This window comes from Cervus elaphus, chromosome 19 (genome assembly GCF_910594005.1).
Source record: "Cervus elaphus chromosome 19, mCerEla1.1, whole genome shotgun sequence".
NCBI classification, from domain to species: Eukaryota; Metazoa; Chordata; class Mammalia; order Artiodactyla; family Cervidae; genus Cervus; species Cervus elaphus.
In genome coordinates this window covers 89,606,163-89,623,229 of record NC_057833.1, presented here as the reverse complement: position 1 = coordinate 89,623,229, position 17,067 = coordinate 89,606,163, and the positions used below count along the sequence as shown (strand labels likewise).

The 17,067-nt window shown below is 49.0% G+C and overlaps 1 protein-coding gene across 1 annotated transcript in view; it reads right to left on the bottom strand.

Moving 5' to 3' along the window:
* Positions 1 to 1,037: 1,037 nt before the first annotated feature.
* The window catches only part of SPSB4 (splA/ryanodine receptor domain and SOCS box containing 4), a 90,819-nt gene continuing 74,789 nt past the window's right edge, over positions 1,038 to 17,067 (bottom strand). Inside the window, exon 3 of the mRNA XM_043874737.1 lies at positions 1,038 to 2,517. Coding sequence (XP_043730672.1) covers positions 2,390 to 2,517 — 128 coding nt within the window. The 3' untranslated portion in view covers positions 1,038 to 2,389. The remainder of the gene's footprint in view (positions 2,518 to 17,067) is intronic.

The window sequence follows — 17,067 nt, the reverse complement described above, 5'->3', positions numbered from 1 at the left end:
AGGGCGCTGCTGAGGGAAAGGAATTACATGAGCAGGATACAGTCAAACTGGAAAGCTGGTGCTGAAACTGGGAACTTATGTGCTGAGAAAGGGGTCCTTACCCTCCGGTAACCTGGTCCAGCCCATATACTGTGTAGAGAAGAGGGTGACTTATCCAAGGTCACGGCATATATAAATCTGGATTCAAACCCAGGCCTCCTGACCCCGAAGCCTGAGGCGGCGCCTGCCTTCTACAGCCCAGACCTGCCTGAGGCTGAGTCCTGGCCTGGGGTCAGAGTGGTGGAGGACACGGCCCCTGGGGGTGGGTGCAGCATGTCTGGTTCTTTTGGTCTGTCCTCACCAGGGGTGTCTTCCCTAAAGAAACAGGTGTGGAGTGCCTCTTCCAGGAAGCCCTCCCTTCAGGCTTTATCTGCCCCAATCCCTGCAAGAGCTCCCTCTTCCTTCATGAATGACTCCACTGGGGATGGATAGATCTGCTTGAACTCATGGTCCTCAGAGGCTGGCAGAGTGCGTGTTGACGGCCTGTACTGCTGAATGGATACTGCACCAGTCCTGGCCTAGACCCCGGCCTGAACTGGCTCCCGACTTCCTTCCAACTCTGAGCCTGGCTGACCCACACACTCACCCTTTGGCAATCTGCACTGCTCCTTGTTGATGGCATGTCCTGCCAAAGTTGCATCCAACCCCACTTTTGGGTCACTTTGGAACTGTTGGCCCTTTGGGTTTATCCTGCTCCACCCTGTGCCCCCTGAAGAGCCATCCCATGGATATCACAGTGCTGGCATCCATAATTTGGCCCGTTTTTCCACCTTGGTAGTTAGCCTTATATGGCCCCCAGTCCCAGGCCTGTTCTCTTGGCTGGGGCGGGCCTTTGTAAAATGCCTGGAGTCTGGACTCACATGGGGACAACCAGACAGAAGAGATGGGACGTGCCTGGAGAGGGAGGCACAGGCCTGCCTTCTCAGGGTTTGGCAGCTAGGCTGACAGAAGACGCCCTCCAAGCCCCTCCCCAAAGAGCAGCGAATAAACAGCTGAAGGACTGAACAACAGACTTTATTAGAAACGCTCTTCATTCATCAGTCAATTCACATTAAGGTGGCAGGAGGCAGTGCCGTCTGGGGCTCTGGTGTCCCACTGTTGTGACAATTTCCAGTTAAAAATCGGTCTGGGCAGGGAGTGTTGGAAACACAAGAGATGCCCTGTGGCGGCGGCGGCGGCGGCAGCAGCATGGGTCCCCAGGGAGGACAGGCCAGGCCGGTGGAGAAGGTGCCCCATGTCCACCCTTCCACTTACAAGGCTGCCCCGTGGCCCCAAGCTGATAAATACACAGCACGTCACACATGCACGCGCACGCGCACACACACAGACACACAGACACACACACACACACACACACGCATGAAACAGAAGCAAACTCGCGTGAGTATCCTCAAGTGAAAAAATAATTCGCTCAAATAAAGCTTTGTGGCAGCCAGGCTGCATCCTGAATGGACAGTTGCCTGGAGACCCTCAGCCCCCCCCGGAAGGCTCCCCAGCCAAGGACATCACCCCCTCGGGTGTCACAAGGCCCCCAAGCCCCCCATTAGCACCTGTGGACTAAGTACTGCCCTCACCACACTCCTCTTTTAAAATGCATCACTACTTAAAATAACAACAATAATAAAGGAGACACTCATTCCCTGGGGTGAATTTGTCAGACTCAGCTTCCCTGAAGAGAGGTGCCCGGAGAATCCAAAGACTGGGGGTCAGGATGGGGAGCTCATGAGAGGGGAGGTAAACAACATTCAGAGAGGTAAGCTGGGACGAGTCTCAACACTGTTTTGTCCACTCGCCAATTCCACAGCTGGGCATCCCTGGGTCACAAGTCTTTCAAAGGGGCAGAGAGTCCTAAAGTGTCCTGACAATCCTGCTGCTCTGGGAGGGGCGCGGGGGGCACAAAGGGCACGCGTCAAGCTGCTTTCACCATTCATTATTCAGAGGCAAAGTTCTCCCCAGAGCGGGCCAATTTTCCCCTGGCCCTGTCTGCAGCGGGGCCACAACACAGAGTCTCCTGCCCAAATGTTTTATTCATTCTCTTGAATAAGGAAACAGGCTCGTGGATCAATATCGGTGGCCGCTGTGTCTCGCTCAGCGGGGCAGGATCTCCAACCCGGCGCAGGCTCCAGGCTCTTCCTGGCTTCCAAAGAGGTGTCTGACTTGGGAGGGTGGCTTCCAAGGCAGCAAATCCTTTTGGCAACAGACATTGTGTTTCCAAACTGGGGAAGACGTCCAGGCCTTTCAAAGAACTGAATGTTCCGGCAAACCGGGGTGGGGAGGGAGACTCCTTCCTGACGTATTGTGTGACCGAGAAGGGACAGGCCCAGGCTTTGGGTGCCCCCGCTGCCCCCGCTCACTGGTACTGCAGATAGTTCTTGAGAGACTGAGGCAGGGGCAGGGAGCTGATGTCCTGCAGGCGCTGACGGCCCAGGGCCAGGCGGATGCATCTCCGGCACAGGTCCATCAGCGGCAGGGGCTCGGCTGCAAGGAGAGGGAGGAGGGTTAGAGTCTTGTGAGAGCCTGTCCTCACATCTCTCCCATCCACCCCATGCACAGTCCCGGCTGCCTGCCCCCGGGCTGCCCTTCAGAGGGCCCTGAGCTCCTCTGAGAAGCTTTCTCTGGTCATATTAGGAGAAACTGAAGGCTTAGAGCAGTGTTTTTCAAATTGTGGGTGCAACAGACTAAAGACTCATGGAATCAATTCATTGGGTGGTGACCAGCGATAAAGAAAAGAAAGGGAAAGAAAAGAAAAAAACACAGAGGCATGCCCACAGTAAGGGGTGAATACTGTTCCATGAAAGCTCTCTTTCCGATGTAGGTGTTCACTGTGTCTCAATGCAAAAAATACTCCTCATTGCAGGTCATGATAAAAGTGAGACGGCTGACCTAGGGTGTATCCTCTTAGAAACAGGTGGGGCGGGGGCTATTTGGAATGTCTTTAAAACCTCAAACTTCGTATACTATCAAGGGTGAAACAGATCACCAGCCCAGGTTGGATGCATGAGACGGGTGCTCAGGGCTGGTGCACTGGGAAGACCCAGAGGGATGGGATGGAGAGGGAGGCAGGAGGGGTGATCGGGATGGGGAACACATGTAAATCCATGGCTGATTCATGTCAATGTATGGCAAAAACCACTACAATATTGTAAAGTAATTAGCCTCCAACAAATAAAAATAAATGAAAAAAAAATTAAAAAAATAAAATAAAATAAAACCTCAAACTTCTCCTCATAATCTCTTTTGATAGTCAGTGGAAGACTGCATTTTCTTCTAATGTCTATTTCTGGAAAAAATTCATGAACTAAAAGTCATAAGCCATGGAACCTCTGGACATAGGACCAAGCTTTAACTAGGTTTATTGCAGACACACTTATGAAGCTCTTATTCTCTTTCAGGTCCTCTGATCGGACTCTGGGGATACTGAGAGTCCAGTACAGAGAGCTCTAAGGTAAGGCCAAAGACAGCCCTGAAAGTGGAGGAAGGCTCGACGTCTGGAGGTTTAAATACATGAATAACTGTAGTAGAGTTAACATATGAAGTAATTATTACATGCACAAAGACAGAAGCCAGGCCATTGCTTGAAAAGCTTTAAAGGGAGGATACCTGAAATGGGGTTTTGAAGGGTGAATTTATGTGATGTTTTATGTGATGTGAGTTGGGACGTGTTCTAGGCAGAGAGAACAGGTAAAAACATAGAGGTATAAGATAGGACAAGCTGGGAGGTCTGGAGAGAGGGGAATGGTGCTACTTAGCTGGATCAGGAATGAAGAGGATGCTGTCATTTGCTGCCTCATGTGGCTTGTGCAGCCCTAGTTTTCCCAAGCCCACAGGAACATGCTAGAGGCCTGCAGCTGCATCTTAGCACTTTTTTTTGGTCAATAGAACATGTGATGTTTAAAAAGCATTCTATAACATGCTAAGATACAATAAAACTGTAAGTGGTAAGCACTAACACAAGAGCTGTGATAGGAATAATATCACAAGGGAATGGAAAGAATGGGGGAGTGTTGAGAGTACATTTTATAGGAATTTTCATTTATTGGAGCTGCAGAGTTAATGAGAAGAACCCTTAAAATCAAAGCCAGACTTGACTGCTGCATTGGGAGCCACATACAAGAGCATACCCAGGCATCCTTCATGTGGGGCAAGGCTGCCTGGTGGCATATCTGGGTGTCGTGTTGGTGGTTTTAAATGCTCTCACCTCTGTATCCTCTTTCGATCCGCATACAAACTCTTTAGGCTGACCAGGGAGGCCCAGACATCCCTTGTTTCCCAGGCCTAGAAAGCAGATCACTCACCCAGAGTTTTGTGGTCACATGGTCAACATGCTTAGGCCAACACCTGACACCCCCCTCGAGATGTCCTTATCTCTCCCCTAGCAACACCCCTGCACCCAGCTCTCCTCCCACTTTCCCCACCTGGTTCTCATCCAAGCTTTGCACTGTCCCCAAAATTAGGCCTCTGCGAACCCCTTTCCCTGCCTCTCCACCTGAATTGTCCCATCTTTGACCTCTTGACCTTCCCATGATCTCCTTTTAGTTCCTATAGAACCAGTGCTTGCTGCCTGCGCCCCTGGACATTAGGGAGAAAAAACCCTTAAGTCCTTATTTAATGAGAAATTGCTACTTACTTACCAGGTAACATGAGAGATGAAATACAGTTGTAGCTACTGTTTACTGAAGGAGTGTTATGTAGGCCAGGTGCTGAGCTAAGCTTTTTATCTGTCCCAACTCATTTGCTCTTTAGACTTCCCTGGTGGCTCAGATGGTAAAGAATCTGCCTGCAATGCAGGAGACCTGGGTTCGATCTCTGGGTTGCGAAGATACCTTGGAGAAGGGAATGACAATCCACTCCCAGTATTCTTGCCTGGAGAATTCCACAGATGGAGGAGCCTACAGTCCATGGGGTCATAAAGAGTCAGACATGACTGTACCCACTCATGTGGGAATTGGGTAGGAGCTATTATTATCCCCATTTTAAGGAGGAAGAAATAGAAATACAGAGCAGGTAAGTTACTTGTCCAAAGACACGCAGCTGGTAAATGGCAAAGCTGGGAGTTGGACCCAGGCAGCCAGAAACTGAAAACTCTTATCTCTTAGCCATATTTATTGAGCGTCTATTCTGTCCCTTTGCTATGTTAGGTTTATTTCATTTAGAGTTGACGCCATCTACTTCAGAAAAAAGGAGACAGGCTCAGAGGGAAAGAGGCTTGTCTGGACAAGCACAGCACAAAAGCCTGTATGTGGAGCTTCACGCTGCTTCCTTTAAACACCACACAGTAATGGAAGATCACTTTAAAGTATGAAGAAGGAGAGGGCCTCCTGCCTCCCAGGTTCACACAGTCCGAAGATTATTACTCTGGCTCCGACCACTTTTCAGGTCACTGATGCCCATCTCTCCCACCATGAGGTCTGCACCCACCTAACCAGGCTGCCTTGGGGCCTTAGGAAGCATCACTATCAACAAAGCTAGTGGAGGTGATGGAATTCCAGTTGAGCTAGTTCAAATCCTAAAGCATAATGCTGTGAAAGTGCTGCACTCAATATGCCAGCAAATTTGGAAAACTCAGCAGTGGCCACAGGACTGGAAAAGGTCAGTTTTCATTCCAATCCCAAAGAAAGGCAATGCCAAAGAATGCTCAAACACCACACAGTTGCACTCATCTCACATGCTAGTAAAGTAATGTTCAAAATTTTCCAAGGCAGGCTTCAACAGTACATGAACCGTGAACTTACAGATGTTCAAGCTGGATTTAGAAAAGGCAGAGGAACCAGAGATCAAATTGCCAAAATCTGCTGGATTATTGAAAAAGCAAGAGAGTTCCAGAAAAACATCTACTTCTGCTTTATCAACTATGCCAAAGCCTTTGACTGTGTGGATCACAACAAACTGCGGAAAATTCTTCAAGAGATGGGAATACCAGACCACCTGACCTGCCTCCTGAGAAATCTGTATGCAGGTCAGGAAGCAACAGTTAGAACTGGACATGGAACAACAGGCTGGTTTGAAATAGGGAAAGGAGTACATCAAGGCTGTATATTGTCACCCTGCTTATTTGACTTATAAGCAGAGTACATCATGAGAAATGCTGGGCTGGATGAAGCACAAGCTGGAATCAAGATTGCCGGGAGAAATATCAATAACCTCAGATATGCAGATGACACCACTCTTATGGCAGAAAGTGAAGAACTAAAGAGCCTCTTGATGAAAATGAAAGAGGAGAGTGAAAAAGTTGGCTTAAAGCTCAACATTCAGAAAACTAAGATCATGGCATCTGGTCCTACCACTTCATGGCAATTAGATGGGGAAACAGTGTCAGACTTTATTTTTTTGGGCTCCAAAATCACTGTTGATGGTGACTGCAGTCATGAAAATCTTTTATTTTCATGCTCCTTGGAAGGAAAGTTAATGACCAACCTAGACAGCATATTAAAAAGCAGAGACATTACTTTGCCAACAAAGGTCCATCTAGTCAAAGCTATGGTTTTTCCAGTAGTCATGTATGGATGTGAGAGTTGGACTATCAAGAAAACTGAGCACTGAAGAATTGATGCTTTTGAACTGTGGTGTTGGAGAAGACTCTTAAGAGTCCCCTTGGACTGCAAGAGATCCAACTAGTCCATCCTAAAGGAAATCAGTCCTGAATATTCATTGGAAGGACTGATGTTGAAGCTGAAACTCCAATACTTTGGCTACATGATGTGAAGAATTGACTCATTGCAAAAGACCCTGATGCTGGAAAAGATTGAAGGCAGGAGGAGAAGGGGATGACAGAGGATGAAATAAATGGTTGGATGGTATCACCAACTCAATGGACATGAGTTTGAGTAAACTCCAGGAGTTGGTGATGGACAGGGAGGCCTGGCGTGCTGCGATTCATGGGGTTGCAAAGAGTCGACACATCTGAGCGACTGAACTGAACTGAAAGGGGCTGCCCTGCCACCAAGACGCCTTTTCTGCTCTCACACCTGCCCATTTCAATGTGGACCCTGCCAGCCATGTGACCCTTCTCACGTTCTTCAGGGCCATCAGACAACCCCCTCTTCTGGCATATGCCCTCTGGGGGATGTCCAGGAATTCGAAGTCCCTGATTTCAAGCTCCAACTCTGCCAACTCTAAGTCTGTGCCTTTGAGAACGGAACTGGGAGCGCTTGTTTCTTCACTTGTAAAATGGAGCAACAATCCCCAGGTTCCCAGAGAAGATTAAAGGAAATGACAAAATCACAGCACCTCCCCCTCGGCACGGTGCCTGGCAGGAGCTAGGGAAACCGGCCCCCACTCTTGGTGTATTGGTGGAACAGACCTGGGTGCCACCTTGACTGGAAGTGCTCTCATCCTTCACCCAGAGAACATGGCAAGGACTATTTCATTTTCTTTTTTTTTACCTTAAAAAATTTTTTAGGGCTTCCCTGGTGGCTCAGTGGTAAAGAATCCACTTGCTAATGCAGGAGACATGGGTTCAATCCCTAATCCAGGAAGATCCCACATGCCATGGAGCAACTAAGCTCGTGCACCACAACTACCGAGCCTGTGCCCCAGAGCCCAGGAGCTGAAACCACCCAGCCCGCATGTTGCAACTACAAAGCCCAAGAACTCAGAGTCCATGTTCCACAACAGGAGAAGCCGCCACACTGCAACTAGAGAGTAGCCCCTGCCAGACACAACTAGAGAAAAGCCCTCAGAGCAACAGGAATTCAGCATGGCCATAAATAAATACATACAATTATTTTTAAAATTTTACAGTTAAAACAATGAAGTTACAGAAAGTTTGTGAGTATGGTACAAAGAACTTTTTTCTTGACCCATTTGAGAGTGAGTTGCCAACCTGATGCCCAGTCACCCCTAATTACTTTAGTGTGCGTTTCCTAACAAATGGGCAATGGGGTCATTCTCCTGTATGTACTACAGTGCAGCCACTAAACCAGATTATGTGGCACTACTGCCGTGGATTAATAATCCCCAGGCCCCATTCAAGGATCACCCACAGTTTCAAAATGTCCTTTCTAGCAAAACAGCCCAGCTAAGAATCATTCGTTGCATTTAGTTGTCCTGTCCCTTTTATCTCCTCATTCATTGTTAAATTACAAGGAGATGGTGAATTTAAAAGACATCAGCCTGACGCATCTGTCTTAGGTCCCCCAACCCCCAGCCTGGGCCTGTCACAGGGGGATGGCCCAGAAACTGTCTATTAAATGAATGAATTAACTTGCTACCTTGGGGTGTGTCTTCTATAGCTGTTTCAAGCTATGGAAACAAATTGCTCTCAACTGGCAAGGTTTCTGACTTAGCTCCCCATACTCATGTAAACCCCCTGAGAACAGGGCAGGAGGCTTGTGATGAGGGTTAAATGAGTTAGAAAGTATAATGCACTTGGCACAGTAACCAGCACATAGTAGGTGTCAGGCATTTGGCACCTCTATCTCTTCCCCATCCAGGTCACCCTTTGTGAGGATGAGCTTGGGCAGGGCTGTTAATGACATGGGGTCTGCTGGGAGGCCGGGCTTCCCCGGTGGTTCAGATGGTAAAGAATCCGCCTGCAATGTGGGAGATCAGGGCTCAATCCCTGGATTGGGAAGATCCCTTGGAGGAGGGCATGGCAACCCACTCTAGTATTCTTGCCTGAAGAATCCCCACGGGCAGAGGAGCCTGGTGGGCTACTGTCCATGGGGTCACAAAGAGTTGGAAATGACTGAGTGACTAAGAACTGCTGGGAGGACAGCAATTCTTTCTTTGAGTGACGGGAGATGGGTTTGTATTTTGCAACAGGAAAATTTGGAGCTGTTAAGGTTTGACAGTCACTGCCAGGATTTAAGAGCTTTTGTAAGAGCTTTTAAAGCTCCAGGCACATACTAAGTCTTCAGTGTCCAGAATGCTAAGCCTGGTCAGCAAACTCAGTTCTATGTGTTCCCTGCCCACTTAGGAGCTGAAGAGAGGGAAAGAGCTCTGTTTTTCCCCATTCCTCCATAGTCACTGAAATCAATCCAGAGCCCAAACTCCAAAGGAAGCGAGGGAAGCAAGAGGGGCTGGAGTCCAGAGAATGCCTTTAGCCCTCAATGTGAAATATAAACCATCTCTAATTTCTGGGGGAACTTTAACTGATGACTTTGCAGCAACCCCAGAGCACACTAAGAAAGTCCCTGCTATGGCTGTGGAGCTTCCAGAGCTCTGAGGATGTCCAGCATGGCCTGGGCCATCCCCCAACTCCTCTCTCTTGCTCCTTCTGGCTTTGGAGCCATTCTCAGAACTGCCAGATGTCAAGGCTTAGAAATGATCACCCAGGTGGGAAGAGAAATACAGCATCTTTCAGCGTGGGAGCCACTCTCAGAAATATTTTCTGACAAAAACAAAAATGAATTTAAAAAGGAATCATTGTTTGCAAAACTGAATTTCCAAATAACCAATAGATACACGAAAAAGCACTCAATTTCAAGAAGCATCAGAGAAGTTGAAATTAACACCATGATGTGACTCTGTTATATGCCAACAACGATGGCTGAAGTGAAAATAAGGTAGTGGTAAATGCTGGTGAGGATGTGGAGCAACTGGGGCTCTCATATGGCTTCAGGAGGGTGTGTAAACTGGAACAACCATTCTGGAAAACTGGGAGTGTCTACTGAGACTGAATCTATGGCCCACAGCCTCCCCTGGTATATACAGGCTCACCAAAATGCATGTGCTTGGATGCTTCAAGAATTCCACTCTCCACCTGTGGTGGAGTGCACACACCAGCTGTGTGTCTTCTTATGGTGTGGTGTGTGTGGTATTTAGTCGCCAAGTCCCTTCATTCTCTTGGGTGCTTAGCAGTCTCTTCTCATGCTGTGTGTGCTTACTTGGTCAGTCGTGTTCGATTCTTTGCGACCCCAGGGACTGTAGCCTTCCAGGCTCCTCTGTCCATGGGATTCTCCAGGCAAGGATACTGGAGTGGGTTGCCATGCCCTTCTCCAGGGGATCTTCCCAACCCAGGGATCAAACCCAGGTCTTCTGCATTGCGAGTGGATTCTTTACCAGCTGAGCTACCTGGGAAGCCCCCAGTCTCTTCTTATAGTAGAATACTAATCAGCCATGAGAAGAAAGGACCACGTGTGTGCGTGCTAAATCGCTTTCAGTTGTGTCTGACTCTTTGTGACCCTTTGAACTGTAGCCCGCCAGACTCCTGTGTCCATGGGATTCTCTAGGCAAGAATACTGGAGTGGGTTGCCATTCCCACCTCCAGGGGATGGTCCCAACCCAGAGATCGAACCCAGGTCTCTTATGTCTCCTGCATTGGCAGGTGGGTTCTTTACCACTAGCACCACCTGGGAAGCCCAAAGGAACCACAATTACATTAAAAAAAAAAAAAGATGAACTACTCAATAACTCGAAGTGAAGTACGTATGGTGAAACCTTATCTGTATAGAGCTCAATAGCAGGATGATGAAATCGGGCAGTGGTGACATTGGGCATGAAATCAGGCGTGGTGAGCATCAGTGACTAGGGAGGACTGGATATTGTTCTGCTCCTTGATTTTGACTTCTGGCAATACTAGTATGTTTAGTTTGTAAAAATCATCAGGCTTAATCACCTGAAACTAGTATACTTTCATCCTATATGTTATACTTCAAAAACAAGTTTATATTAAAAAAATTAATCACTGGCTGAGTTAGGAATGCCTTGTCTCCTTGGTGGGTGGGTGTGGACACAACGCAAGCGAGGTACCTTCCCACCTTCCCACCTTTTGGCCTCAACAGACAAAGTAGGTAGAAAGGGCTGACTTGGAATCCCAGCTCCTGCTCTCACCCCCAGTGGTCCAGAGAGCTGGCTCATCCTCCCAGAGTCACATTTTTCTCATCTGTAAAACTGGGGTAGCAACACCTCTATCTATGCCTTGTGACGATAGTATGGCATAACATGCCTCTTGTTCCAAAGGCGTTTTCTCTACAGTATGTCTTATGTCATCAGCCCAAGAGGACCCTTTGAAAATAGTAAATAATTTACTTATTATGGTCCTAAAAATACCCCAGTACGTCATCCTAATTGACAACAATGCTCTACTCTTGATGAAGACTTACTGGAGCCAGGGCTGGATGTCTGGTTCTGTGCTAAAAATATCACAAGGCAATCATTTCCAAAGTTCTCCAGTGAGCTGAATTTTCAATAATTCTCCACCACTTACCCCCTGCATGACCCACAAAACATCCCAGGAGCTCTGTTTTCTTGTCAATAAAACAGGTGCATTAGTTCATCTGGTTTTGATGGTCTATGTGAAGGAAGTGGAGATCTAGGCACTTGGTGCCTTAAGCTCCTTATCTGGGCCCCTAGAAGCCTTCTCTGCTGATGGTGGGGAGATGCCAAGATACCAATTATCACCGTACGCCCATTCTTGCATTCATATTTTGAAAAAAAAAAAGATGAACATTTTTAAGGTCAAGACATGAAATTCTTTTGAAACAGTTTAGACGATGGTCAGCAGATGGGGGAAGCTTTCAGTGACAGCTCTGACATCTGAACTTGAGTAGACACTTTGTTTTCAGGGAAAGAAAGAAGACATACACGTGGGCAAGCACACCTACACATCAAATGTCAGACACTGTACTAATCACTTTTCACAGACTATGGTTTTGGTGTCTAAGGACTCACAGCATTGCCTGCATGCCTCTAGGCCTCCTTCATGCTGTTCCTTCAGCTAGAACACCCTTCCCTATACTGCCTGCCAGACATCTGTAGGTCCTCTTTCAGGACTCAAATTAAGTGTCACCTCCTCCCTAATGAGGCAGTTCCCCCACCTTCTAGGACTGCATCTATCAGGTGTCAATCCACTTAGCTAACTATACAAATGGATGAATGTGTCATTACCTGCTCACTTCTAAAATACTGCAACCCTCTACCAACTGGCCCTCTCACGGCCAACAGAGACCTCAGCTTACATCTAGAAAGCTCATAGAATCTGGAGTTTTCCCTTACCAAGCTTCACTGGTTGTGACTTCACTGGTTGTGACTACAGCCAGGACAAAAGCAGCATCTTCAGATGAACTCAATGCCAACAAGCATCATGGGCACAGACACTTCTATCAGGTGGAAGTGCCCGAGGGGCTGGCCCACCCACCAGCTCCCTGACCCAGGACTCAGCAGCAAAATATTCTCACCTAAAGACTCCACTGTGCTTCCAAGCAGATGAGAGCTACACTGCCATGGAGTGAATAGCAGCTGCATTTTCAGATGTGTCCAGTGGCTCTAAGAGTCTCTGCAGCCCCAGCCTGAAAGTTACTTCAGGAAATACTCAAGCAAAATGAAAAAGGAATTCAAGAAACACGATGGCACAAGCTTCCAGGAAATGGGAAGAGTAAATGGATCACAGAAGAATAAGTGATAAGAAGACCCGTTAGACTGTGATGCTTGGAAGAGCCTCCATCCAGTGGCTATCGTGTCTCTACTCTAAAGTGCTCCATGCCTCCTGACCTCTGACCCCAGACCTTGGCTCCCCCAGCCTCAGACCTTCCATTGTGCCCTCTGGAAGTGCTGCTGCACACAGATATGGCACCTCACCCTAACTGAACCCAGCATCCTCTCCCAGGACACCCCTGACCCTTCAACCTTCCCTGGGGCTGTTGGTAACTCAGGGCAGGAGGTGGGCAGGACCCCTTGCTTCGTCAGCCACACACAAAGCTCTACAGCCTCCATGTGCTGTGAGAAGTCTCAGCTCCTCTGTGGCTCACACCACTTGGCTCCATCCTCTCCTGATCTGCCATGCTGTCATCTGCTGACCTCTAGCCCCTCATTTGTCGGGGCTCTGGCCTGGCCTCCCTGGTCCCCTCTCCACTGATACCTGCCACCCCATGAAGATGGATTTGTCCACAGGCACAACCCTCTCAATCACTCAGCCTCCTGGTTCTGGACTGCCTCATCCTTGGGGCCACGCTCCTCCAACCCACATCCTGGGCCACACCACAGACCTCAGGATCGCCCCTCAGTGCCCCTTCAGGAACCCAGTGATCGCCAATCAGCCACCACCTCTCCCCTCCCCCCGTGACCATTACTTCGCCCTCTCTGTTGCTCAGCCCATCAGCACTGCTTATCCTCACCTCCCTCCTCACCCAGCTGAACAATTCATTATTCCCGGGGATGAAGAGTATGGGGGCAAGCAGGCGGGATTGGGTGGCCGGGGAGTGGATGTACAGCTGGGGGCTGGACAACAAGCTGGGGACAAGAAGACTCTAATATTCAGGTCATGTGTGGCCCATTCCACCTCACAGCTGACTGGGAAATGACCGAGCAGCTGGCAGCCCTGGGCTCTGGCTGGCCTCGGCCACCATCTGGCAGAGCAGCCTTCCCATCCTCCTTGGGGGCCTCGGCTTCTACCAGGGGGGCAAGTGGATTGGCAAGAAGGCTGCAGGTCCTTTACACCAGCTGACACTTGGCAAACAGAAGTCACATTTCATCTTGGCAGTGACTCTGACTGAACCCAATCAAATTAGGCTTCAATGCACAAGAAAAAGTGAATGGCAAGGCCAAGGAGGCCTGTGAGATTCATGTTAGGGGAGCCTTGGAAACCCAGGGTCGTGGCTCCCAAGCTGTTGGCACAGGCCAGGTAGGCTTACTGGGGGAGATGATGTTGAGGCTGGCTGGTGCGTGTGTAGTCACCTCCAACTCTTTAGAGCCAATGCATGCAGCCCACCAGGCTCCTCTGTCCATGGGGATTCTCCAGGCAAGAATGCTGGAGTGGGTTGTCATGCCCTCCTGCAGGGGATCTTCCTAATCCAGGGATCGAACCCAAGTCTCCTGCATTGCAGGCGGATTCTTTACCATCTTAGCCACCAGGAAAGCCCAAGAATACTGGAGTGGGTAGCCTATCCCTCCTCCAAGGGATCTTCCCAACCCAAGAATAGAATGGGGGTCTCCTGCATTACAGATGGATTCTTTATCAGCTGAGCTACCAGGGAAGCCTGAGGCTAGCTGGTTACAACCTGCTATTATTTGGAAGGCAAGGCTGGCAGCTCAGAGGCTGTACCAGGTGAGGCTCATTTTAGCCACAGAACTGTCAAAAGAATAAGGGATCTGCTGACCTGAATCCTCTGTTTTTGGATTTTTCCTCCACTGATACTCTCTGCCCTGCTAGCCAAGATCTCAGTAGGGCTGGAGATGCTGTTCTGCTTACTCTGCAGCCATGCCTGGCCTTGCCACAGCCAGGAGGTGTTAGCTGCTGCACTCCCCCAGCTGTGAGGATTAATGAATGGCTCCAGGCGAGTGTTGGGGACTCCCCTCCTGGGGGCTTCATGGCCTTGGCCCCTGTTGAGGCTTCTCAACCTCCAAGCAGAGGCAGCCTGGAGAAGCCTCTGTGTGCTGGGGTTTGGAGAGAGTGGGGAGAAGGAAGATGCTCCCATCTCCTGCCCAACTTCTGAGAACCTGGCTGGGGTGTGGGAAGATGTGCTGGAGAGGATTCCGAGTTCAGCTCCACCCTAGTACAAGGCCAAGGCCAGTCTGCTTCAGCAGCAAACTTGAACCATGGAAGATAACTTCACTGGTCCATCCTGCAGATGGAGAAGCCAAGGCACCAAAAAAATCACTGTTTTAATGAAAGCCTTCTCAAGAAGGGTTTGGAGGGATACCCGAGTTCTAATGTCATGTTTGTGGACTCTGAGGATAAAGTCTTGTCCAACTGACGCTCATCACTCATTCATGTATTCATCAGACTTCTACGTATAGACGTGCTTTGCAGGTCCTGAGTACGGAGCCAGACACAGAGAGTTCATGGAATGACAGACAGGACAGGGAGACTGAAATAAGTCCAGTAGGGTCTATGCTTAAGAGAAGGAATTGTAGGGGGAGCTGTGGGAGCCACTAAGAGGGGTCACGTAAGCCAGCCTGGGAGTGTGCAGGATGGCTTCCTGGAGGAGGTGGCAATTAAGAGAAGTTTAGCTCTCTTAGCTGAGTAAGAGTTAGCTCCACTGATGGGTAAGAAGGATATCCATTGCCTCTGAAGGCAACGTTACCTCTAAGATGTGTTCAGAGAATCTCTCTTGTGTAACATGGGGGGAAGTTCACAGTTTTCCCAGCAGATACTTTGAGGGAACAACAATCAATTGTTGGAGAAAATCTAGTCTGTTAAATTTTAAAAAGTCAGTGTCCATTTCTCACTGGAAATGGCTATACCCTAGAGGTCTTAGTCAAGTGCCCATCTGGGTGACTGCGAGCATTTGGGGATGGACCCACCCCATGTGATATCCTGGGCATCACCTGACATCGTGGTGATGTCGCCCTCACCCCTGAGGACTGTGAGATCCCACAGGCAGGGACTGGCTCTTGTCCTTGTGCCCCCCATGGCTCTGCTTTGGACATCATGGGTGTTGGGCCCGTGGGCGTAGGCGGGCTGGTGCCTGGGGCAAGGGAGGCAGCTGCAAAGAGCCTTCATCTCTACAAGGTAAACTATGGCCCAGCTCTTCTGGTGCAGGTAACAAATTTAAAAGTAGCCTTTTCCTACCACCCAGCTCAAGAAGCCTCCAGAAAGGTTCCTGTAGGCAGACAAAATTAGCAACACTCTGCAATGGCTCCTTGGTCTACTGGAAAGATGCTTCTGACTCAGCTGAAAACTTTCCCATAAAGTCTGACTGTTTTCAGCTTGGAGCCTGCCCCAGGGAGCTGCACGATGGCTGGACACCCTGCCCCTGGGCTAGCACAGCCCCATGTCATGTGGGGAGAGGAGCCCTGGGGGAGCGGGCGGAGGCCTGGCTGGCGTGCACCCTACACCACGGGTCATCCCAACACCCTTAAGAAGTTTTCTCTGCTGCTGCAGCCATGGGAACAAACTGGCTGCCCCTACTGAAAGAAGCATGTCCAACATGGGGAGACTAAAGCGGGCAGCAGGTTACTCATCCCATGCAGGGCAAGGCTGGGGCCCTCAGGGATGGGACCCCCATTCCTCCTGAAGTGTCTCTTTTGAAAGAAGAAGAATGAGCATGTGGAGAGCAGGAGTTGCCAACCAGAAAGCAAGTTTACTTAAAGTTATGGAAATGAATGGGCTTCCCTGATGGTTTAGATGGTAAAGAATCTGCCTGCAATGCAGGAGGCCCCGGTTCAATCCCTGGGTCAGGAAGATCCCCTGGAGAAAGAAATGGCTACCCACTCCAGGATTCTTGCCTGGAGAATTCCATGCATAGAGGAGCCGGGCTACAGCCCATAGGGTCACAGAATTGGACACAACTGAGTGAATAACACTTTCACTACTCACATGGTAATGAAAACAGTGTGGTATGGGAACAGAAGGAGCAAACTAGAAAGTCTGAGAACTAAATTAAACAAGGAGTCTAAAAAATCTACAAGGAAGGGCAAATACAAAATTCAGGAGTGGTGGCTTTGAGGCAGGGTGTGGGGGTTGGCAAGGCTGAACCACGGAGGCACAGAGGTGCCTGGTTGTCAACGTTCTAGTCCTAGGTTGGCTGATGGATTCATGTTGGCATTAAATTAGAAAGAAATACAGGAAGCACCAAAGTAGAATGAAAGAGGGCTATCTATGCATGGGACCAATGATGACAGTGTACTGCAATCAAAGGTTATGTTTAATAATAAACAAACAATGCTGTGTATCAGAAGTTTGTGTGTGCATGCTAAATTGCTTCAGTTGTGTCCAACTCTTTGCAACACTATTGACCGTTGCCCGCCAGGCTCTTTCATCCATGGGATCCTCCAGGCAAGAACACTGGACTGGGTTGCCATGCCCTCCTCCAGGTGATCTTCCCAACCCAGAGATCAAACCCACATCTCTTGGTCTCCTGCATTGGCAGGTGGGTCCTTTACCACTAGCACCACCCGAGAAGCCCATCAGAAGTTGTTAAAAACAAAAAAAGGAAAAAGGGCAAAAGTTAATGAGGAAAATCACGAGTTGGCCTCAGTCTGGCTCAAATGAGAGCTTGGCTAGAAGACGAATTACAGTTAAATTCTAGTTGATGGGTAATTACACTCTTGCCTGCTAAGAATGTAGAATAGCTTGGGAGAAGACATCACTTTGCTAGAAAGGAGAAGCACAGGTCTGGGGTGAGAAGAAGTGGAGTTAATTCTGGT